General features: G+C 37.6%; 1 protein-coding gene across 4 annotated transcripts in view; it reads left to right on the top strand.

Moving 5' to 3' along the window:
- The window catches only part of PREPL (prolyl endopeptidase like), a 55,210-nt gene that overhangs the window by 16,651 nt on the left and 14,529 nt on the right, over positions 1-24,030 (top strand). For 3 of the 4 annotated variants that reach the window (XM_021701134.2, XM_021701136.1, XM_044919130.1), the window contains exons 6-7: positions 12,333-12,549; positions 13,174-13,359. In XM_021701134.2, the coding sequence (XP_021556809.1) occupies positions 12,333-12,549; positions 13,174-13,359 (403 nt within the window). The remainder of the gene's footprint in view (positions 1-12,332; positions 12,550-13,173; positions 13,360-24,030) is intronic. The other variant, XM_044919129.1, reaches the window with a different exon arrangement.

Below are 24,030 nucleotides of genomic sequence, written 5' to 3' on the forward strand. Positions count from 1 at the left end.
TCTGGGGACTGTGATACATGAAAAGAGTTAATTAAATCTTTAATAGGGTTGTTATACTATATTTTTTAAATCTTTTATAAGCCATTACTAGAATACCATGGTGTCAGTGGCTCAGAATTCACTACTCATTTCAAATAAATTATCTGCCTTTTAAATTGTTTTACTTTGAGACATGATGTCCACTGATCTTTAAATGTTGTTCTCCCCAGTATTTTGGTAATTCCTCCTTAAAGGTAATTCTCTTTACTTCCTTATAATCTAGGACTCATGCCTCATTTTACCACTTAGCAGGCTTTGGAGGAAATGGCAGTAAGTTTATCTGGCAAAATCCCTTGACTCTTACCCAGATATACTTTTCCAAATGATTTATGAGAAACAAATTTCTCCTTAAGACTAGGGTCCTATCACCTTATATGTCATTTAACAGTATAGCTTGGACAATGTCTGAACAGATTTTACAAGAAAAAAAAAAGGCATCCGTGTCAGTGAAGTTGATACTCAAAACAAGAAAATTAACCCACCATTTCATGAAATTTCAGAACTGATAAGGATCTTAATGAAAATCTTATACAGCCCCCAGTTTATATTGAGAATTTGAGGTCTAGAGAAATTCCATTATTCCAGCCCATAGAACTAACATTCTTGGTCTAGTAATGCTGTCATTGCCTTCCCCCTCCCATGATGATTTTTTTGGTGAGAAATTATTAGAACTATTTATTCATACGATTCTATTTTATGTGTCATTCGTCAAGGACATCTTTTGGGGTGATGATAACTGAAGCTAGTAATTTATTATGTTCTATCAATAACTTATGATTACAAACCATTTGCCATCTTGTGAATGAAGCTCAAAATTAACACAGTAAGCTATACCCTTGAATAAGATACTTGTGTGCCATATATTGGTACCATCCTAATTTCCAAGATTAAGTGGAACCTCCTTGGCTTGTACATGCTTTCCTGCTCCATAAGGAACTAACCAGTTATGGTTAAGCCTCATTTGACATTCAGAACCCTGATCTACAACAAACTAATTTGTAAATTCTTAACACTTTATAATCCCCAAATCCAGAGGGGAGGACCAAAGGGAAGAGTAGTATACCTAAAGAGAAAATGGAGTAAAGGTCTTCAGAGAACTTCTAAAACACAGAGCTGCTTCTTTACTGTGTTTGCTTTGATCCTCAGGGTTTAGTTTTCTGTTCTCATAAGTAAAGTTCACCAAAGTGTGTAATTTCCATTTACCTGCCTCTGGTGGCCCAGTTTGGGGTACCTGATTTTTAAAAAGGTATTGTCATAAATGTGCGTAAAAAGAACCCTTACGAGCCAGGTTCTTCATCTGCTTTGCTTCCAGTGTTTGAGTAAATTTGGTTGTTCAATATCTCAAAAGGTAGCTTTTTGTTTTGATACTAGAATGCCTCTAAAAATCATGTTCAAGGAAAATGCCTCTCCACTATTCTTAAAGATTGATACGTTTTAAATATATATTCATCCATTTTCACATATTTCCAGGGCCATTTAATTCACACATTCTAGGGAGAGCAGAATTATAAAGATTCTAAAGGGGAAGATCTGAACAGAATTAGGAGACCTGCTTTTAAGTCACTGAAAAACACCACCTCCCTCACCACCATCAAAAACCATTACTGGTACAAATATTATTCACTATATGATTTACAGTTTGGTTCTATCACTAGAGGCCAGAACAGGGCTAAATTAGAAAAGCCCGTGGTAGGTTACTGAAACGGACCAGGTCATTGAAGACTGGAGGTCTAAACCCCAAAGATCCCAGTGAGGACAACTCAGGGTAACCTTGAGTATATTAAGCTGCACCAAACACTTAACATCTTAGAAATTTCAAGTAAAAGGAATTTTAGAGGTAGACCATTGACTTCTTTTAGCAATCAGTCTTTTGAAATCTAGAGACAGTTAAAAATTTACATGAAATCATACAGTTGATTAGAAAACAGACACTTGCATCTTTTAGCACTTGATTCTGCTCTTCCTTTTCAGTAGAACCTGAATTCTTGTGTGAGAAATGGAATTAGCCTGGAATGGCCCCTTTTCCTCTATGTGGCAGAAGGTTCTAGTCTTATTTCTTCTACAGATTGTTTGATCTTGGACAAGCCATTTCTTGTTCAGTTTCTGTGTCCTTGGTAATGCTTTACCTAGGTAATGCTTTAGAATTTAGATAATGACACTCACATTATCTAAAAGATTCCAAAAGTCTTGCTGAATTTATTTTGTGTTTCTACGTTTCTTTCATACTTTTGAGTATACCTATCTTTAAATATATTTATGCAAATTAAAAATCGTTGCAAATCATTTCAAACTCCTCACATATCCAATAATACTGCAGAATGGGAAAATTAGAGTTTGCTACCCATGTAGGCATAATGGTTGCAACCAGTGTAATTAATAAAAAGACATGTTTGCTTATTGAAATTGAAATTGATTTTGTGCATTACAGCATGGTCCCTACATGTAAATTCATAAGACAACGTAGAACTGCTAGATTATGAGCAGAGACTTAATCACTTTCATGTCTTTATTGATAACTAGGGTACCAGGCCTGTATTAATTGCCATTGATCTAGCCTATTAATTGAGTAAATGGTGCACTTCAGTCAATTTCTCTCTTTCAAGCTAAAACCCTAGTCCAGTGATGACTGTGAGGGTCTTTTTGGTTTTGTTTTTTTTTTTTTTTTGAATTCTTAGCAGTATATAGCAGGATTTAAAGTAAATGTTGCCTTGTGGTAAGCGTAGCATAACATACAAACTTGTCAAATCACTATGTTGTACACCTGAAACTAATGTACATTGTGCATCACCTGTACTCAAAAAAAAAAGTATATGTTGCTACTAAATCATAAAACTAATAGAAAAATGTATTATTGTGGTAGGTGAAAAAAATGAATAGTATGTCAACTTATTTTTCATAGTAAGCATAATTTTCATAATCAGAGGTAAAATACATTTTAAGTTTAAAAATAAATATCAATAGAAATAAATGGGAAAATGGATTGGCCTTAGTTCTTTACATTTCTTCTTTCTTTTTGAATTGAAAGTACTTTGGTATGATTTTGTAACATTTTTTGTTAATGTACACATGCCTTTTTTAAGATTTACTTTTTTTTTTCAGCTTTTTTGAGATATAAATATATGTAACAAGTTTAAAGTATATGTGGTGATTTGATACATTATACCTATTACAAAATGATTAACACAAGAGAGGTAGTTAATATCTCAATCACCTCACAAATTACCACTTTTTTAATGTATGGTGGGAACATTTAAAATCTACTTGTCTTGGCTACTTTCGAGTATGTAATACTGTATTGCTAACTATATAGTCACCATGCTGGACATTGGTCCCCAGAGCTTATTCATCTTATATAACTAAAGATATGGGGATGCCTGGGTGGCTTAGTCCTTTAAGCATCCAGCTGTTGGTTTCTGCTCAGGTCATGATCTCTGGGTTGTGAGATCAAGCCCCGCGTTGGGCTCCGTGCTGGGCTCTGCGCTAGGCATGGAGCCTGCCTAAGATTCTCTCCCTCTCCCTCTGGCCCTATCCCTCCTCCCTCCCTCTCAAATAGATAAATAACTGAAGGCATGTACCCTTTCTCCATTATCTCCCCATTTCACCTAGCTCTCAGCTCCTGGCCACCATTGTACTGCTCTGTTTCTCTGAGTTTGGCTTTTGTAGATTCCACATATATGTGATGTCACAGGATATTTGTCTTTTTCTGTCTGACTTATTAGCATAATGCCCTCAAGGCCAATCCATGTTGCTGCAAATGGCAGGATTTCCCTTTTGTCATGGCTGAATAATACTTACACTGTGTGTGTGTGTGTATTCTTTATTCATCCATCAGTGGACACTTAGGTTGTTTCCATATCTTGGCTATTGTTAATACTACAGTAAAGTTGGGAGTGTAGATATCTCTTTGTGACCCAGACTCCATTTCCTTTAGATAGTACCCAGAAGTGGGTTTGTTGAATCATGTGGTAGTTTGGTAGTTCCTTTTTTAATGTTTTTAAGATTGTATTTACTTAAGAGAGAATTTGCGGGGCGCCTGGGTGGCTCAGTTGGTTAAGCGACTGCCTTCGGCTCAGGTCATGATCCCGGAGTCCTGGGATCGAGTCCCACGTCAGGCTCCCTGCTCAGCAGGGAGTCTGCTTCTCCCTCTGACCCTCCTCCCTCTCATGCTCTCTGTCTCTCATTCTCTCTCTCGCAAATAAATAAAAAATCTTTAAAAAAAAAAAAAAAAGAGAATTTGCATGAGAGCGGGATGAGGAGCAGAGAGGGAGAGAATCCCAAGCAGATTCCCGCTGAGCACAGAGCCCAACATGGGACTCGATACCATGACCCCAAGATCATGACCTAAGCCGAAACCAAGAGTCAGATGCCTAACCAACTGAGCCATACAGGTGCCTCTCCTTTTTTGATTTTTTGGGGAACTTTCCTTTTTTTTTCCATGATAGCTGTATCAATTTGCATTCTCACCAACAGTACACAAGGGTTTCCTTTTCTCCACATCCTCACAACATCAGTTACCACTTACCACTTGTCTTTTTGATAATTCTAACATATATGAAGTGATATTGTGATTTTGATTTGCATTTCCCTGATGATTAGTGATGTTGAGCATCTTTTCATGTATCTGTTGGTCATTTGTATGTCTTTGGAAAAATGTTCAGGTCTCCTGCCAATTCTTAAATCAGATTTTTTTTTTTTTTTTGCTTTTGAGTTATAGGAGTTCCTTATATATTTTGGATATTAACCCTTTATCAAATATATATATGCTTTGCAAATACTTTATCCCACTTCATAGGCTGCCTTTTCACTTTGTTGATTGTTTCTTTTGCTATGTAGAAACTTTTTAGTTTGATGTAGTCCCACTTATCTATTTGTTTCTACTTCTGGTGTCATAAAAAAAAAATCATTGCCAAGACATCTATCTCAAGGAACTTTTTCCCTATGTTTTCCTCTAGGAGTTTCATATTTTCAGGTCTTATGTTTAAAGTCTTTAATCCGGGGCGCCTGGGTGGCTCAGTCAAGGGTCTGCCTTCAGCTCAGGTCATGATCCCAGCGTCCTGGGATCGAGCCCTGCATCGGGCTCCCTGCTCGGCAGGAAGCCTGCTTCTCCCTCTCCGACTCCCCCTGCTTGTGTTCCCTCTCTCGCTGTGTCTCTCTCTGTCAAATAAACAAAGTCTTTAATCCATTTCAAGTTAATTTTTGTGAGTAAAGATAGGGGTCCAATTTTATTAGCATAGCAATTTCAAGAGCATGTGATTATCCAGTTTTCCCACACAATTTATTGAAGAAATTTTCTGTTCCCTTTTGAGTATTCTTGGCTCCCTTATCCAATATTAGTTGAGCATATATTCAAGGGTTTGTTTCTGTGCTCTCAGTTCTGTTTCAAGTAGGTCCAAGTGTCTATTTTTTTTAACATTTATTTATTTGACAGAGAGCATGAGTGGGAGGGAGGGGGGCAGAGGGTGAGAAGAGAATCTCAGGCAGACTCCCCACCAAGCACAAAGCCTGACATGGGACCCAATCTATGACCTTGAGATTATGACCTGAACTGAAACCAGGAGTCAGATGTTCAACCAACTGAGCCACCCAGGCACCCCCCCCAGTGTGTTTTTATGTCAGTACAATATTGTTCTGATTATTATAGCTTCGTAATATAGTTTGAGATCAGAAAGTGTGATGCCTTTTACTTCTTTCTCAGGGTTGCTTTGGCTGTTTGAGATCTTTTGTGGTTCTATACAAATTTTGGGATTTTTTTTTTTCTCTTTCTGTAAAAAATGCCATTGGAATTTTGATAGGGATTGCTTTCATTGTATAGATGGCTTTGGGTAGTGTGGACATTTTAATGATACTCATTTTTCCAAATCATGAATGTGGCATATCTTTCCATTTATTTGTGTCCTCTTTATTTTCTTTCATCAAAGTTTTAAGTTTTCAATGTATAGATCTTTTCCTTCCTTGGTTAAATTTTTTACTAAGTATTTGGTTTTGATGCTGTTTTAAATGGTGTTGTTTTGTGTGTTTCTTTTTCAGATATTTCATTGTTAGTGTATCAAAACACGACTGATTTCTGGATGTTGATTTTACATCCTGAACTGAATTCATGTATTAGTTCTACAGTGGAATATTTAAGGTTTTTTGTATATAAAATCATATCACCTGCAAATCCTTTCTGATTTGGATGCTTTTTATTTCTTTTTCTTACTTGATTGTTCTGGCTAAGACTTCCAGTACTGTGTTCATTAGAAGTAGTTAAGAGTGGTCATCCTTGTGTTGTTACTATCTTAGAGGAAAACTTTTCAGCTTTTTACCATTGAATATGATGTTAGCTATGGACTTGTCATATATGGCCTTTATAATGTTGAGTATTAGTCATTCCATATCCAATTGTTGAGAGAATCTGTATCATGAATGGATTTTGAATTTTGTCAAATGTTTTTTCTGTATTTATTGAGATCATGTGATTTTTATCTTTCATTCTGTTAATGTGTCACATTCGTTGATTTGCATGTGTTGAACCATTGTTATATCTCAAGGATTAATCTTACTTTAGCATGATGAATAATCTTTTCAGCATGCTATTGAATTAGGTTTGCTAGCATTTTGTTGAGTATTTTTGTATCTATATTCACCAGGGATATTGGATAGTTTTCTTAAGTGCCCTTGTCTGGCTTTTGTACTGCGGAATACTGGCCTGATAAAATGAGTTTGGAAGTGTTTCCTTCTCTTCAATTTTTTTTGGAAGATTTGAGAAGGATTGGTGCTAATTCTTTAAATGTTTGGTAGATTTCACCAGTGAGTCCATCTGGTTCCGGGCTTTTCTTTGCTGGGAAATTTTTGATTACCGATTCAGCCTCCTTACTCTTTATTGGTCTGTTCAGATTTTCTATTTCTTCGTGATTTAGTTTTGGTATGTTGTATGTTTCTAGGAATTTATTCATTTTTTTCTAGGTTATTTAATTTGTTGGCATATAATTGTTCATGGTAGTCTCATACTCCTTTTTATTTCTATAGTATCAGTTGTAATGTGTCCTCTTTTCTGATTTTGAGTCTTTTTATCTTAGTGTAGCTAAAAGTTTGTCAGTTTTATCTTTTCAGAAAGCAGCTCTTAGTTTTGTTGATCTTTTCTGTTGTTTTTCCAGTCTTTTTAATTTATCTCTTCTCTGATCTTTGTTACAGTTTCCTTTCTTCTGCTAACATTGGGCTTATTTTTTTTTCTTTTTCTAATTTCTTTTTTTTATTTTTTTAACTTTTATTATGTTTCTTTTTCTAATTTCTGGTGGCATGATGTTAGGTCATTTATTTGAGATAGTTTTTTTTTTTCTTTTCTTTTCTTTTTTTTTTTTAGAGTAGCCTCCATACCCAAGGTGAGGCTTGAACTCACTACCCTGAGATCAAGAATTGCATACTATCAACCAGGCCAGCCAGGCACCCCTAAGTGGAAAAAAAAAAAATTTTTTTTTTTTTTAAGATTTATTTATGTATTTGAGAGAGAAAGAGTGTGGTGGGGAAGGGCAGAGGGAGAGAGGAACTTAAGCAGACTCCATGCTGAGCACGGGTCTCAATCTCAGAATCCTGAGATCACGACCTGAGCTGAAACCAAAAGTCAGAGGCTTAACCCACTGCACCACCCAGGCACCCCAAGGTATTTCTTAATGTAGGCATTTATCACAAACTTCCCTCTTAGAAGTACTTTTGCTGTATCCTATAAGTTTTGGTATGTTGTATTTCTATTTTCATTTGTTTCAAGATATTTTTTATTTCAGTTTTTATTACTTTGACCCATTGCTTATTTAGTGGCGTACTGTTTAATTTCCATATATTTGTGAATTTTCCAGTTTTCCTTTAATTGATTACTATTGTGGTTGGAAAAGATACTTGGTATGGTTTCAGTCTTCTTTAATTTGCTAATACTTGTTTTGTGACCTAACATGATCTATCCTGGAGAATATTCCTTGTGCATTTGAGAAGAATGTATCCAGCTGCTGGTTGAATGGTCAATATATGTCTGTTACAACCACTTTGTCTAAAGTATATGTAGTCCAAGTCCAACATTTTCTTAACTGATTTTCTGCCTGGATGATCTCTCCATTGTTGAAAGTGGGGTATTAAACTTCCCTACTATTATTGTATTGTTGTCTATTTTTCCCTTCAGATCTATTGGTATTTGCTTAATCCATTTAGGTCCTCTGATGTCAAGTGCATATAGGCATACCTTGTTTTATTGCACTTCACAAACTGCGTTTTTTGTGGCAATCCTGTGTTGAGCAAGTCTGTTGGCACCATTTTTTCAACAGCACTTGCTCACTTCATGTGTCTGTCACTTTTTGGTAGTTATCCCAATATTTCAGACTTTTTCATTATTATTTGTTTATGGTGATCTGTGATCAGTGATTACCACTCCCTGAAAGTTTAGATAATGATTATCATTTTTTAGCAATAAATATTTTATTAACATATATACATTGTGTTTCTAGACATAATACTGTTGCATACTTAACAGTTTACAGTATAGTGTAAACATAACTTTTATTTGCACTAGGAAACCAAAAAATTCATTTGACTCACTTTGGCAGTGGTTCTTAACCTACCCATATCTCCAAGGTATGTCGATATATTTACAACTGTTATATCCTCTTGATGAACTGACTTCTTTATCATTATATAATGGCCTTCTTTATCTCCTGTTACAGCTTTTCAGTTAAAGTGTATTTTCACTTATATTAGTATAGCTACTCCTGCTCTCTGTTGGTTTCCACTTGCATGAAATTTCTTTTTACGTCCCCTCATCTTGAGCCTGTGTGTGTCCTTGAAGCTGAAGTGAGTGTCTTAGAGGTAGCCTTGTTGGGCCTTGTTGTCTGTCCATTCAGCCACTCTGCCATTTGATTGGGAATTTAATCCATTTACATTTGGAGTAATTATGGGTAAGAACTTACTAATGCCATCTTATTAATGGTTTTTAGTTATTTTGTAGTTCCCATGTTCCTTTCTTCCTCTCTTGCTATCTTCCTTTGTGCTTAGGATTTTTCCATAGTGCTGTTTTCTTTATCTTTTGTATGTTTTCTGTAGGCTTATGCTTTGTGGTTACCTTTACTTGTCTTCTCTTTCTAAGAAAATTTGTCCTGTAAAGCCAGTTGTATTTTGACATTTCCTATAACCACATATCTGCCAAGTAATTGACCAAGTAACTTATCTTTTAATTACCTGTGTCATCATCAAACAAAAATAAATAGATAAAAAGTATTGAAAATAGCAAAGATAGTGTTTTAAAGAGCAAACAGGAGTAAGGGACTTGACCTACAATCATACCATGTATTAAAACACATGAATCTACAATAGTTAATACAAATTGACAGACAAATAATAGAGACCAGAATAGATAACTCTAAAACTTAAATGATAGGGCGCCTGGGTGGCTCAGGTCATGATCCCAGGGTCCTGGGATCGAGTCCCACATCGGGCTCCCTGCTCGGCGGGAAGCCTGCTTCTCCCTTTCCCACTCTCCCTGCTTGTGTTCCCTCTCTCGCTGTCTCTCTCTGTTAAACAATAAATAAAATCTTTTAAAAATAAATAAAACTTAAATGATAAAAGAGGCATCACAGATTAATGAAAAATGAATGGGTATTATTTTTTAAAGATTTATTTAGTTCTGAGAGAGAACGCGCAGGTGCACAGGTGTGGGAGGGGCCATGGGAGAGGGAGAGAAGCAGACTCTCCACTGAGTGCAGAGCCCCACAGGGCTCGATCCCAGGAACTTGAGGTAATGACCTGAGTGGAAATAAAGAGTCAGACACTTAACCAATCAAGCCATCCAGGTGCCCCTGAATGGGTATTATTTTTTAATGCTGTGGGAACCTGGGTGGCTCAGTCAGTTGAGTGTATCACTCTTGATTTCAGCTCAGGTTGTGAGATTTTCAGCAAAAGGACAAGTTAATATCCTTAATTTAGGAGGAGATGTTTATAGGCTAATAATTTTAACTAATAAAAATTTAACTACGGGGGCACCTGGGTGGCTCAGTTGTTAGGCGTCTGCCTTTGGCTCAGGTCATGGTCCCAGAGTCCTGGGATTGAGCCCCGCATCAGGCTCTCTGCTCTGCAGGAAGCCTGCTTCTCCCTCTCCCACTTCCCCTGCTTGTGTTCCCTCTCTCGCTGTGTCTCTCTCTGTCAAATAAATAAAATCTTTAAAAAAATAATAATAATTTTAACTATGTCCCAAGTTTAGAATGGACAAAGACATGTCACGGAATAGGGGCGCCTGGGTGGCTCAGTCATTAAGCATCTGCCTTCGGCTCAGGTCATGCTCTCAGGGTCCTGGGATCGAGCCCATCAGGTTCCCTGCTCCACGGGAAGCCTGCTTCTCCCTCTCCCACTCCCCTTGCTTGTGTTCCTGCTCTTGCTGTGTCTCTCTCTGTCAAATAAATAAAATCTTTAAAAAAAAAAAAAGATGTCACAGAAGAAATAAAATGACAAACATGGTAATGTCCAGTATAGTAGGAATCTTAACCAAAATATTAGCCATGCTTATCTCTGTGTGGTGAGATCCAGGGTTATCATCCTTCTTTGTATTTTCAGTATGGATTACTTTTATAATAAGGAAATATGTAAACGTAACATTTAAACCCATCCAGTGAATTAATATAAGGCTCTTGGGATATTATCTGATTATATGTATCAAGAATCATTAAAAATACTGTTTATCATTAAATTAGTATTTCCATTCCTAAGAATTTGTGTTAGGGAAATAACTAAAGATCACGAGGAGGAACTGTCTTTATGAATATATTCTCTGGTTATATTCTTTATTACAATGAAACATTAAAATCTAGAGTTTTAAGAATTATAATGTGGGCGCCTGGGTGGCTCAGTTGGTTGGGCGACTGCCTTCGGCTCAGGTCATGATCCTGGAGTCCCGGGATCGAGTTCCGCATCAGGCTCCCTGCTCAGCGGGGAGCCTGCTTCTCCCTATGACCCTCCCCCCTCTCATGTGCTCTCTCATTCTCCCTCTCTCAAATAAATAAATAAAATCTTTAAAAAAAAAAAAAAGAATTATAATGCAACCTGATAGGATATTAGGTAGCCATTAAAAATGATCATAAAAACTAATTAATTTGGGCAGAGATGCTGATACTGTGAAGTCACAAATGCAGAATACAGAATTGCATTTATATTTTACTTCAGTTGAAGACATGCATGAGTAAAATAAGTCATGGAGATGAAAAGTACAGCATAAGGTATATACTCAATAATACTGTAATCATGTTGTATGGTAACAAATGGTAAACACATGTGATGAACATTGAGTAATGTATAGAGTTGTCTAATCACTGTATTGTATACCTGAACTTACAGAACATTATATATCAACTGTACTTTAATAGTTTAAAAAATTAATTTAAAAACAGAAATGCATGAAATACAAATAAACTTGGGAAAGAAAAATAGAAAAAATTAAAATAGTTATATTAATTTTTTAAATGTGTTGAGATTGCAAGGGTTTTTCTTCCTATTTCTGTTTTTGTTATTTCTATTTTGTTTTGTTGTAAAAAAGCCAACATGCATGCAGAGGAAGAACAAAGTAAACTCTGTCTCTCTCCTTCCCTATAATTACATATCTCCTCTAGGAAGTTTATTTCCTCTCCCAGCAAAAAGTCCTATAATCTATTAATGTGATTGGGAGTTAGATGATGTCTATAGTTTACATTAAAATGCATTCAGAAAAAGATGGATTGATAGATCCACAGATAATGTGATTAAGGAAATATAACAAAATGTTGGTAATAATTGAATCTCAGTGGTGGGTATATGGGTATTCACCTGACATTTTCAACTTTTCTGTAGGTTTGAAAAATGTTCATAATAAAATGTTAAGAGAAAAATGATTTTTAATATCTTTGTGGGGGAAATGAGAAAAATAATAGCCAGTCTTTTAAATAAGCAGTATTCACTAAGGAGTTTTTATTTTCTGTCTGCATTATAAAGCAACATATGGGGCGCCTGGGCGGCTCAGTCGGTTAAGCGACTGCCTTCGGCTCAGGTCATGATCCTGGAGTCCCGGGATCGAGTCCCGCATGGGGCTCCCTGCTCGGCAGGGAGTCTGCTTCGTCCTCTGACCCTATCCCCTCTCATGTGTTCTCTCTCTCTCATTCTCTCTCTCAAATAAATAAAATCTTTAAAAAAAAAAAAAAAAAAAAAAAAATCAACATATGTACAGCAGGCAGTGAGATACTGTCTTTAAGGTAGCATGCCTTTGAAATTTACTGGATTTTCTTCTCTCTCTGTGTGCGTGCGTGCACATGCAGCTATTTTGTTTTCCTGTATCTTACAAAAGACAGTCGTTTCCTCACCATAAATATTATGAACAAGACTACTTCTGAAGTATGGTTGATAGATGGCCTAAGCCCTTGGGATCCACCAGTACTTATCCAGAAGAGAATACATGGAGTCCTTTACTACGTTGAACACAGAGATGATGAATTATACATTCTCACTAATGTTGGCGAGCCTACAGAATTCAAGGTAATCCTGGATTCTCTGTGTACCCATTTGAACTGTTAAAAAGTGTCACACTTCCATCAACAACACTTCTTGCTCTAGGAGTTAACTGTTTTGTAGGCTTTTGGTTACGTGTAGAAATTGATGCTACCTTCCTATTGATAACCAATCCCATTTCTCTTCCCTTAGATATAATGCCTGTACATATTGTAATTGTGCCTAAAAAGGTTAGTAAATGAAACATACTTTATCCTGATCTTACCAGTTATCAAAGCCAAATTTAATGATTTGAAAGAATAAACTTTTATAAACTCATTTTATAAGTTAGCAATTTGGATTGATCTCAGCTAGGCAGTTCTGCTGGTCCCAGCTGGGCTTCCCAATGCATCCCCAGTTAGCTGTTTCTCAAATGCCTTCATTCAAACATTCATTGGTTTGTTGTAAGGTAAGCACTAGGCCATGCTGTCTCACCACAGGGCAGGCTAGCCTGGGCTCCTTCATATGATGATGGTCGCACTGCAGCCCCGCTGCAAGCTCATTCCTTTGGCTCTTCATAAAACAGTGAAGATTAATATGGTCTAGTTTTCTGGATGCTAGAAAGTTAGCATGTTTTGTTACCTAGCTCTCTTCTGACTTTGTTCCACACAGCTCATGAGAACAGCAGCTGATACCCCTGCTATTATGAACTGGGATTTATTTTTCACAATGAAGAGAAATACTAAAGTTGTAGACTTGGACATGTTTAAGGATCACTGCGTCCTATTCCTGAAGCACAGCAATCTACTTTACGTTAATGTGATTGGTCTGGCTGATGATTCAGTTCGGTCCCTAAAGGTATGTTTAATTTTCAAAAAGACAATACTGTTAATCAAAATCCATACAGTTTAGTTTAACAGAACATCAAATTTTGAATAGTAGCAATGTACTTTTTCTTAAAAGAAATTTAATTTAAATGAAACATAGCATACTGGGTTTTTTCATGTTTAGGGGGTTTATTTTAGAATTATTTAGAGGACCTTGATTTTAATAAAGTTTTACTTAAAATACTGTCTTATAGCATGAACTTCAGAAGTAGAGCTCAGTGTCATCATATTTCTCTTTCTGCATATCTCTATCATACATCTCTACAACTTTAGGTATGCTGATAGCTCAGGCTAGCTTGCCAGCTAGTGCCTAACCAACCACTGCTTGCTGCTCCCATCCCACACCCCCAATAGGGATGCGCCTGCTGTATTTCTGCCATTATGTCTGCACCATCTTCTTTTTGCCAATTTTCTTAACCTGTTGGGGTTTGGGGGAGGGAGTGGCAGTGGTCTCCACTGCAGCACAGCCATGATGGTGGCACGTTTGCCTGGCAGGCTGAGTTGCTGGTATTGCCTGTGGCTGCCAGGAAAGATGATCTGCCTCCACAAGTGAACTTGTTAAAATTGGTGAGTGCCGGGCGCCTGGGTGGCTCAGTTGGTTAAGCGACTGCCTTCGGCTCAGGTCATGCTCCTGGAGTCCCGGGATCGAGTCCCGCATCGGGCTCCCTGCTCGGCAGGGAGTCTGCTTCTCCCTCTGACCCTCCTCCCTCTCATGCTCTCTGTATCTCATTCTCTCTGTCTCAAATAAATAAATAAAATCTTTAAAAAAAAAAAAAAATTGGTGAGTGCCAACCTTATTGCCCAGTGTTAAAGCAGCATTAACATGTAGGTCAGATAACAGGTGCTGAAAGGAAGGGGAAAGGCCTCCATTTTACTTGATAGGGAAAGAGTTGTTAAGCCAGTTGACCACTTATACCTCCCTAATTGCATTATTGTCATAGTCTCCTACAATGCAGTTCCAGTAAATTCACTGGATATTTATTGAACTTCTGTACACAGATATTAAGTATACAATGGGCTTATGTAAGTGGCCCAGGAAAGCTTTTGTAGGGAAAGTAGAATTTGAGATAAACTCAAGAGGATAGATAGAATTCTGACAGGGAGGGAAATGGTATTCTAGGATGAGAAAGTCCATCAAATAAAGCTCTAAGAGCTGGAGAAGTTCACAAAATGTTCGGGAAACTGCTAATAATTCTGTTTTATTGAAGCACAATAAACGTATGTAGGATGAAGCTATGATTTGACGTTCTTTGACTTTCAAATGAGAAGCTTATGCATAAATTATGAAGAGAGGAAAATTTGAAGTTTTGGGGCATAGAAATGAGTTGAGTCGAGTTATACTTCATGAGGTTATCTGGCGGCCATTTTAGGCTCCACCAAAGCTTGCTTTGATGATAAGGCGCAAGGAAATTACCTTCAAGTTTATCTTGGTATACGTAAGAAATACCAAGGTTCCAAAAACAACCAAAATTTTCCAGCTACTCCCTAAAATCAAATTATCAAATAGAACATCTTGTATTTTAGAGGACTATGTAGGTGTCCTTAAAATAAAAAGGGTGATTTAAACTTAGTGATTTTCTTATTGTCTTCATCTACTGGATTCAGAGTTTCTTTTTACTTGCTAATTGATGCCAAAACCATACATCTTCAATTGGGAAATTGAAGACAGGGAAATCCCATCTTGAATAGGGATGAGAGAGAATGTATAATTTCTAGCAGTGCATTTCTCACAGCGAAATTGTATGTCAAGACAATCGGCAATGTTATGAGAGTTTACTATAATAAAATTTGACTTCTCGGGGTGCCTGGGTGGCTCAGTCCTTAAGCGTCTGCCTTCGGCTCAGGTCATGGACCCAGGGTCCTGGGATCGAGCCCCGCATCGGGCTCCCTGCTCGGAGGGAAGCCTGCTTCTCCCTCTCCCACTCCCCCTGCTTGTGTTCCCTCTCTCGCTGTCTGTCAAATAAATAAGTAAAATCTTTAAAAAAATAAATAAAATTTGACTTCTCACTAAATATGACCTTTGCATTTTTTAAGTATTCCTAGTTTAAAGATATGCCTCAGTTCCTGTGGTTTTAACTGCCATTGCAACAAACATCAGGTCTTTTTTTTTTAAGTTTTTATTTTAATCACCTGGTGCTCATCAGGATGAGTGCACTCCTTAATCGCCATCACCTGTTTCGCCCACCACTCCCACCCACCTCCCTTCTAGTAACTGCCAATACTCTGAAGTTAAGAGTCTCTTGCTTTGTCTCTTTTTTCTTCCTTTGCTCTTTTTCTTTCTTAAATTCCACATATGAGGGAAATCATTCGTATTTTTCTCTAATTTAACTTAGCATAATACTCTCTAGCTCCATCCATGTCATTGTAAATGGCAAGATTTCATTCTTTTTTGTGGCTGAATAATATTCCTGTGTGTGTGTGTGTGTGTGTGTGTATACACACCACATCTTTATTCATCTGTCAGTGGACCCTTGGGCTGTTTCCATAATTTGGCTATTGTAAATAATGCTGCGATAAACATAGGAGTGCATGTATTTCTTTGAATTAGTATTTTTGTATTCTTTGGGTAAATACCCAGTAGTGAGATTGCTTGATAGTAGGGTTGTTGTGTTTTTAATTTTTTGAGGAACCTCCATACTGTCTTCCACAGTGGCTGCCCCAGTTTACATTGCTATCAACAGTGGAAGAGGGTAGGGTTCCTTTTTCTCCACATCCTTGCCAATACCTGCTGTTTGTGTTTTTTATTTAAGCCATTCTGACAGGTGTGAAGTGGTATCTCATCGTAGTTTTGATAAGTGAAAATGAGCATCTTTTCACATGTCTGTTGGCCATGTTTTCTTTAAGAAATGTCTGCTCATGTCTTCTGCCCATTTTTTAAATTTGATTGTTTGGGGGGGGTTCAGTTCTATAAGTTACCTATTTTAGATATTACCCTTTATTGGATATGTCATTTACAAATATCTTCTTCCATTCTGTAGGTTGCCTTTTAGTTTTGTTGTTTCCTTTGCTGTGCAGAAGCTTTTTATTTTGATGTAGTCCCAATAGTTTATTTTTGCTTTTGTTTCCCTTGCCTCAGGGGACATATCTAGAATAATGTTGCTATGGCTGATACTGCCTGTGCTCTCTTCTAGAATTTTCATGGTTTCAGGTCTCACATTTAGGTCTTTAATCCATTTTGAGTTTATGTTTGTAAGTGGTCCAGTTTTATTCTTTTGCATGTGGCTGTCCAGTTTTCCCGGCACCATTTGTTGAAATCAAGAGACTTTTTCCCATTGGATATTCTTTCCTGCTTTGTCAAAGATTAATTGACCATATAGTTGTGGATTTATTTCTGGATTCTATTCCGTTCTTTTGATCTATGTGTCTATTTTTGTGCCAATACCATACTGTTTTGATCACTACAGCTTTGTGATGTAACTTGAAGTCCGGAATTGTGATGCCTCCAGCTTTGCTTTTCTTTTTCAAGATTGCTTTGGCTGTTTGGGGTCATTTGTAGTTCCATACAAATTTTAGGATTGTTTGTTCTGGTTCTGTGAAAAATGCTGTTGGTATTTTGATAGGGATTGCATTAAATGTGTAGATTGAGGGTGCCTGGGTGGCTCAGTTGGTTAAGCGACTGCCTTCGGCTCGGGTCATGATCCTGGAGTTCCCAGATCGAGTCCTGCAATCGGGCTCACTGCTCGGCTGGGAGTCTGCTTCTCCCTCTGACCCTCCCCCCTCTCATGTGCTCTCTCTCTCTCAAATAAATAAATAAAATCGTTTTAAAAAAATAAAAAATGGGGCGCCTGGGTGGCTCAGTTGGTTGGGCGACTGCCTTCAGCTCAGGTCATGATCCTGGAGTCCTGGGATTGAGTTCTGCATCGGGCTCCCTGCTCAGCAGGGAGTGTGCTTCTCCCTCTGACCCTCATTTCTCTCATGCTCTCTGTCTCTCATTCTCTCTCTCTCAAATAAATAAAATCTTAAAAAAATAAATAAATAAAAATAAAAAATAATAAATAAATGTGTAGATTGCTTTGGGTAGTCCAGACATTTCAACAGTGTTTTTTCTTCCAATCCATGAGCATGAAATGTCTTTCCATTTGTGTCCTCCCCAGTTTCTTTCATTAGTGTTTTGTAGTTTTCAGAGTACAGGTCTTTTACCTTTTTGGTTAGGTTTATTCCTAGGTATCTTATTATTTTTGGTATAATTGTAAATGGGATTGTTTTCTTAATTTCTCTTCTTCATTATTGTGTATAGAAATGCAACAGATTTCTGTACATTGATTTTGTATCCTGCAACTTTACTGAATTCATTTATCAGTTCTAGCAGTTTTTTGGTGTTATCTTTCAGATATTCTATTTATACTATCATGTCATCTGCAAATAGTGAAAATTTTACTGCTTCCTTACCAATTTAGATGCCTTTTATTTCTTTTTGTTGTCTGATTGCTGTGGCTAGGACTTCCAGAACTCTGCTGAATAAAAGTGGTGAGAGTGGACATACTTGCCTTGTTTCTGACCTTAGGGGAAATGCTCTCAGGTTTTCCCCATTTAGGATGATGTTAGCTGTAGGTTTTTCCTAAATGGCCTCTATTACGTTGCGGTATATTCCCTCTAAACCTACTTTGTTGATGGTTTTGTTGTTGTTGTTGTTGTTTTTTAATCATGAATGGATGTTGTACTTTGTCAAGTGCTTTTTCTGCATCTACTGAAATGATATTATGGTTCTTATTCTTTCTCTTCCTGATGTGGTGTATCACGTTGATTGATTTGTGAATATTGAACCACCCTTGCAACCCAGGAATAAATCCCACTTGGTTGTGGTAAATGATGTTTTTAATATATTGTTGGATTCAGTTTGTTAGTATTGTGTTGAAGGTTTTTGCACATATGTTCAAAAGAGATATTGACCTGTAGTTCTCCTTTTTTGTGGGGTCTTTATCTGGTTTTAATATCAGGGTAATGCTGGCCTCATAGAATGAATCTGGAATTTTTCCTTTTCTAGTTTTTGGAATAGTTTGAGAAGAATATGTATGAACTCTTCTTTAAATGTTTGGTAGAATTCACCTGTGAAGCCTTCTGGTCCTGGACTTTTCTTTGTTCATTTTTTGATTACTGATTCAGTTTCATTGCTGGTTATCAGTCTGTTCAAATTTTTTATTTCTTCCTGTTTCAGTTTTGGTAGGTTATATGTTTCTAGGAATTTGTCCATTTCTTCTAAGTTGTCCAATTTGGCATATAATTTTTCATAATATTCTCTTAAAATTGTTTGTATTTCTGTGGTGTTTGTTGCTGTTTCTTCTCTTTCATTTGTAATTTTATATATTTGGGTCCTTTCTCTTGATAAGTCTGGCTAGAGGTGTATCAATTTTATTGATTTTTTTTCCCCCCCGAAGAACCAGCTCCTCATTTCACTGATCTATTTCTATTGGGTTTTTTTTGTTTTATGTTTTTTAGTTTCTGTATCACTTATTTCTGCTCTGATCTTTTATTATTTCCTTCATTCTGCTGGGTTTTTGTGGGTTTTTTTTTTTTTTTTTTTAAGATTTATTTATTTGGGAGAGGGAGAGAGAGTCTCAAGCAGACTCCTCCCTGAGTGCAGAGCCAGACACAGGGCTCAATCTCATGACCCTGAGATCACCACCTGAGCCGAAACCAAGAGTTGGATGCCCAACCAACTGTGCCACCCAGGTGCTCCACTTTCTGCTGATTTTAGATTTTGTTCTTCTTTTTCTTTTTATTCTTCTTTTTTTTAATGAACTTTTTTTAAAAATTTTTTTATTATGTTAGTCACTGTACATGACATCATTAGTTTTTGATGTAGTGTTCCATTATTGTTTGCTGTATATTGTATAACACCCAGTGCTCCATTCAATACGTGCCCTCTTTAATACCCATCACCAGGCTAACCCATCCCCCCACCCCTCTAGAACTCCCAGTTTGTTTCTCAGAGTCCATAGTCTCTCATGGTTCATCTCCCCCTCCCGATTTCCCCCCCTTCATTTTTCCCTCCCTACTATCTTCTTTTTTTTTTTTTTTTTTTTATTTAAACATATAATGTATTATTTGTTTCAGAGGTACAGGTCTGTGATTCATCAGTCTTAACACAATTCACAGCACTCACCACAGCACATACCCTCCCCAATGTCTATCACCCAGCCACCCCCTCCCTCCCCCCCCCCACCACTCCAGCAACCCTCAGTTTGTTTCCTGAGAATAAGAATTCCTCATATCAGTGAGATCATATGATACATGTCTTTCTCTGATTGACTTATTTTGCTTAGCATAATACCCTCTAGTTCCATCCATGTCGTTGCAAATGGCAAGATTTCGTGGGTTTTTTGATGGCTGCATAATATTCCGTTGTATATATACGCCATATCTTCTTTATCCATTCATCTGTTGATGGACATCTAGGCTCTTTCCATAGTTTGGCTATTGTGGACATTGCTGCTATAAACATTGGGGTGCACATAGCCCTTCGGATCCCTACATTTGTATCTTTGGGTAAATACCCAGTAGTGCAATTGCTGGATCATATGGTAGCTCTATTTTCAACTTTTTGAGGAACCTCCATACTGTTTTCCAGAGTGGCTGCACCAGCTTGCATTCCCACCAACAGTGTAGGAGGGTTCCCCTTTCTCCGCGTCCTCGCCAACATCTGTCATTTCCTGACTTATTAATTTTAGCCATTCTGACTGGTGTGAGGTGGTATCTCATTGAGATTTTGATTTGGATTTTGCTGATGCCAAGTGATGTTGAGCATTTTTTCATGTGTCTGTTGGCCATTTGGATGTCTTTTTTGGAAAAATGTTCATGTCTTCTGCCCATTTCTTGATTGGATTATTTGTTCTTTGGGTGGTGAGTTTGAGAAGTTCTTTATAGATTTTGGATACTAGCCCTTTATCTGATGTGTCATTTGCAAATATTTTCTCCCATTCTTTCAGTTTTCTTTTGGTTTTGTTGACTGTTTCCTTTGCTGTGCAAAAGCTTTTTATCTTTTTTTTTTTTTTAAGATTTTATTTATTTGACAGAGAGACAAAGCAAGAGAGGGAATACAAGTAAGCAGAGTGGGAGCGGGAGAAGCAGGCTCCTTGCTGAGCAGGGAGCCCGATGCGGGGCTCGATCCCAGGACCCCAGATCATGACCTGAGCTGAAGGCAGACGCTTAACAACTGAGCCACCCGGGTGCCCCAGAAGCTTTTTATCTTGATGAAATCCCAATAGTTCATTTTTGCCCTTGCTTCTCTTGCCTTTGGCAATGTTTCTAGGAAGAAGGTGCTGCGGCTGAGGTCAAAGAGGTTGCTGCCTGTGTTTCCTCTAGGATTTTGATGGACTCCTGTCTCACATTTAGGTCTTTCATCCATTTTGAGTCTTTTTTTGTGTGTGGTGTAAGGAAATGTCCGGTTTCATTCTTCTGCATGTGGCTGTCCAATTTTCCCAACACCATTTGTTGAAGAGACAGTCTTTTTTCCATTGGACATTCTTTCCTGCTTTGTCGAAGATTAGTTGACCATAGAGTTGAGGGTCCATTTCTGGGCTCTCTATTCTGTTCTTCTTTTTCTAGCTCCTGTAGGTGTAAAGTTAGGTTGTTTGAGATTTTTTTTCTTCTTGAGGTAGGCCTATATTGCTATAAACTTTACTTTTGGAACCGCTTTTGCTGCATCCCAAAGGTTTTGAACCATTGTGTTTCCATTTGCATTTGTTTTTATGTACTTTGTTATTTCTTTTATTTCCTGATTGACGCATTTATTGTTTAGTAGCATGTTATTTAACCACCATGTATTTGTGATCTTTTCCAGACTATTTCTTGTGGTTTACTTCCAGTTTCAGAGCACTGTGGTCCAAAAAAGATGCATGGTATGACTTAGATCTTTTCAAATATGTTAAGGCTTGTTTTGTGGCCTAATATGTGATCTGTTCTGGAGAATGGTCCATGTGCACTTGAAAAGAATGTGTATACTGCTGTTTTAGGATGTAATGCTCTGAATATATCTGTTTAATCCATCTAGTCCAGTGTGTCATTCAACGACATCATTTTCTTGTTGATTTTCTCTTTAGGTGATCTGTCCATTGATGTAAGGGGGGCATGAAAGTCCTTTGCTATTATTGTATTATTGCCGATTAGTTCCTTTATGTGTCTTATTAACTGTTTTATGTATTTGGGTGCTCCCATGTTGGGTGCATAAATATCTATAATTATTATATCTTGTTCGATTGTCTCCTTTATTATTATATAGTGTCCTTCTTTGTCTCTTGTTACAGTCTTTAAAATCTATTTTGTCCTTTATAAGTATTGCTACTCCAGCTTTATTTTGATATCCATTTGCATGATAAATGTTTCTCCATCCCCTCGCTTTCAATCTGCAGGTGTTTTTAGGTCTAAAATGAGTTTCCTGGGGCGCCTGGGTGGCTCAGTTGGTTAAGCGACTGCCTTCGGCTCAGGTCATGATCTTGGAGTCCCGGGATCGAGTCCCGCATCGGGCTCCCTGCTCGGCGGGGAGTCTGCCTCTCCCTCTGACCTTCCTCCCTCTCATGCTCTCTGTCTCCCATTCTCTCTCTCAGATAAATAAATAAAAAATCTTTATTTAAAAAAATAAATAAATAAATAAATAAAATGAGTTTCCTGTAGGCAGCATTTAGATGAGTCTTGTTTTTTATCTGTTCTGTCACCCTAGATCTTTTGATTGGAGCATTTAGTCCATTTACATTCAAAGTAATTATTGATAGGTATGTACTTATTGCCATTTTATTACTTGTTTTATGGTTTGTTTTCTGCAGTTTTTCTCTGATCCTTTCTTCCCTTTCTCTCTCATCATTCAGCAATACAGTGATGTATTTGGATTTCTTTCTCTTTATTATCTGCATGTTTATGAATGGTTTTTGATTTGTGGTTACCATTAGGTTTTTATATAACCTCTGCTGCATATTAGCTAAAGTCTATATTAAGTTGATGGTCATTTAAGTTTGAACCATTCTTTACTCCTCTCCTCCCCAAGTTAGGTATATGGTGTCATAGTTTACATCCTTTTATTTTGTGAGTTCATTTTACTGCTTTTGTGCTTCCTATGGTCATGCTGTCTTTTTTTTTTTTTTTTTAAGATTTTATTTATTTATTTGACAGAAAGATAGCGAGAGAGGGAACACAAGCAGGGGGAGTGGGAGAGGGAGAAGCAAGCTTCCGGCTGAGCAGGGAGCCTGATGCGGGGCTCAATCCCAGGACCCTGTGATCATGACCTGAGCCGAAGGCAGACACTTAACGACTGAGCACCTAGGTGCCCCCATGCTGTCTTTTTTGATCTTTCCTTTTCACTCAAAGAATCCCCCTTAAGATTTCTTGCACAGGGCGCCTGGGTGGCTCAGATGGTTAAGCGTCTGTCTTCGGCTCAGGTCATGATCTCAGGGTCCTGGAATCGAGTCCTGCATCGGGCTCCCTGCTCCTTGGGAGCCTGCTTCTCGCTCTGCCTCTCTCTCTCTCATGAATAAATAAATTAAAAATCTTAAAAAAAAAAAATTCTTGCACAGCTGGTTTAGTGGTCATGAACTCCTTGTTTTTGTCTAGAAAACACTTTATCTCTCTTTCCATTCTGAATGGTAGCCTTGCTGGATAGAGTATTCTTGGCTGCAAGTTTTTCCCATTCAGCACTTTGAATACATCATGTCACTCGTTTCTGGCTTGGAAGGTTTCTGCTGAAAAACCCACTGATAGCTTCATGGGGTTTCCTTTGTATGTAACAGTCTTCTTTTGTCTTGCTGCTTTTTTTTTTTTTTTTTTTAAGTTTTATTTATTTATTCGAGAGAGGGAACACAAGCAGGGGGAGTGGGGGAGGGAGAAGCAGGCTCCCCGCTGAGCAGGGAGCCTTATGCGGGCCTCAATCCCAGGACCCTGGAATCATGACCCGAGCCGAAGGCAGACGCTTAATGACTGAGCCACCCAGGCGCCCCTGTCTTGCTGTTTTTAATATTTTTTTCTTTACCACTATATTTCATCATTTTAATTACAGTATGTCTTGGTATGGATCTGCTTTTATTGATTTTCATTGGGGGTTCTCTTTGCCTCCTGAATCTGGATATCTGTTTCCTTCCCCAGATTAGGGAAGTTTTCAGCTATTATTTCTTCAAATCAGTTCTCTGCCCCTTTTTTCTCTCTTCTTCTAGGACTCCTATAATAGGAATGTTACTATGTTTGATGGAGTCACTAAGTTCCCTAAGTCTCTTCTTATTTTGCATAATTCTTTTTTCTCTCATTTACTCATCCTGATTACATTACTCTGTCCTCTAGGTCATTAATTCATTCCTCTGTTTATTCCAGCCTCTTGTTCATTCATTCCATCAAGTGTGTGTCTCATTTCGTTTATTGAGCCCTTTATCTCTGCTATGTTATTCTTTACCTCTTTGTTAATTGTTTCACTTATCTCTTCTACGCTATTCTCAAGTCCAGTGAGTATTCTTATGATCATTGCTTTAAATTTTTCATAAGGCATGTTACTTATATCTGTTTTCACTTAGATCTCTGGCTGTGGCCTTGTCCTGTTCTTTCATTTGGGACAAATTCCTGTCTTCTCATTTTGTCTAGTCTCTGTGCCTATCTCTGTGTGTTAGGAAAGTCAGCTGTGTCTCCTGTTGTTGAGGGTAATGGCTTTATGAAGAAGAGGTCCTATAGT

This window comes from Neomonachus schauinslandi, chromosome 10 (assembly GCF_002201575.2).
Source record: "Neomonachus schauinslandi chromosome 10, ASM220157v2, whole genome shotgun sequence".
Taxonomy (NCBI): domain Eukaryota; kingdom Metazoa; phylum Chordata; class Mammalia; order Carnivora; family Phocidae; genus Neomonachus; species Neomonachus schauinslandi.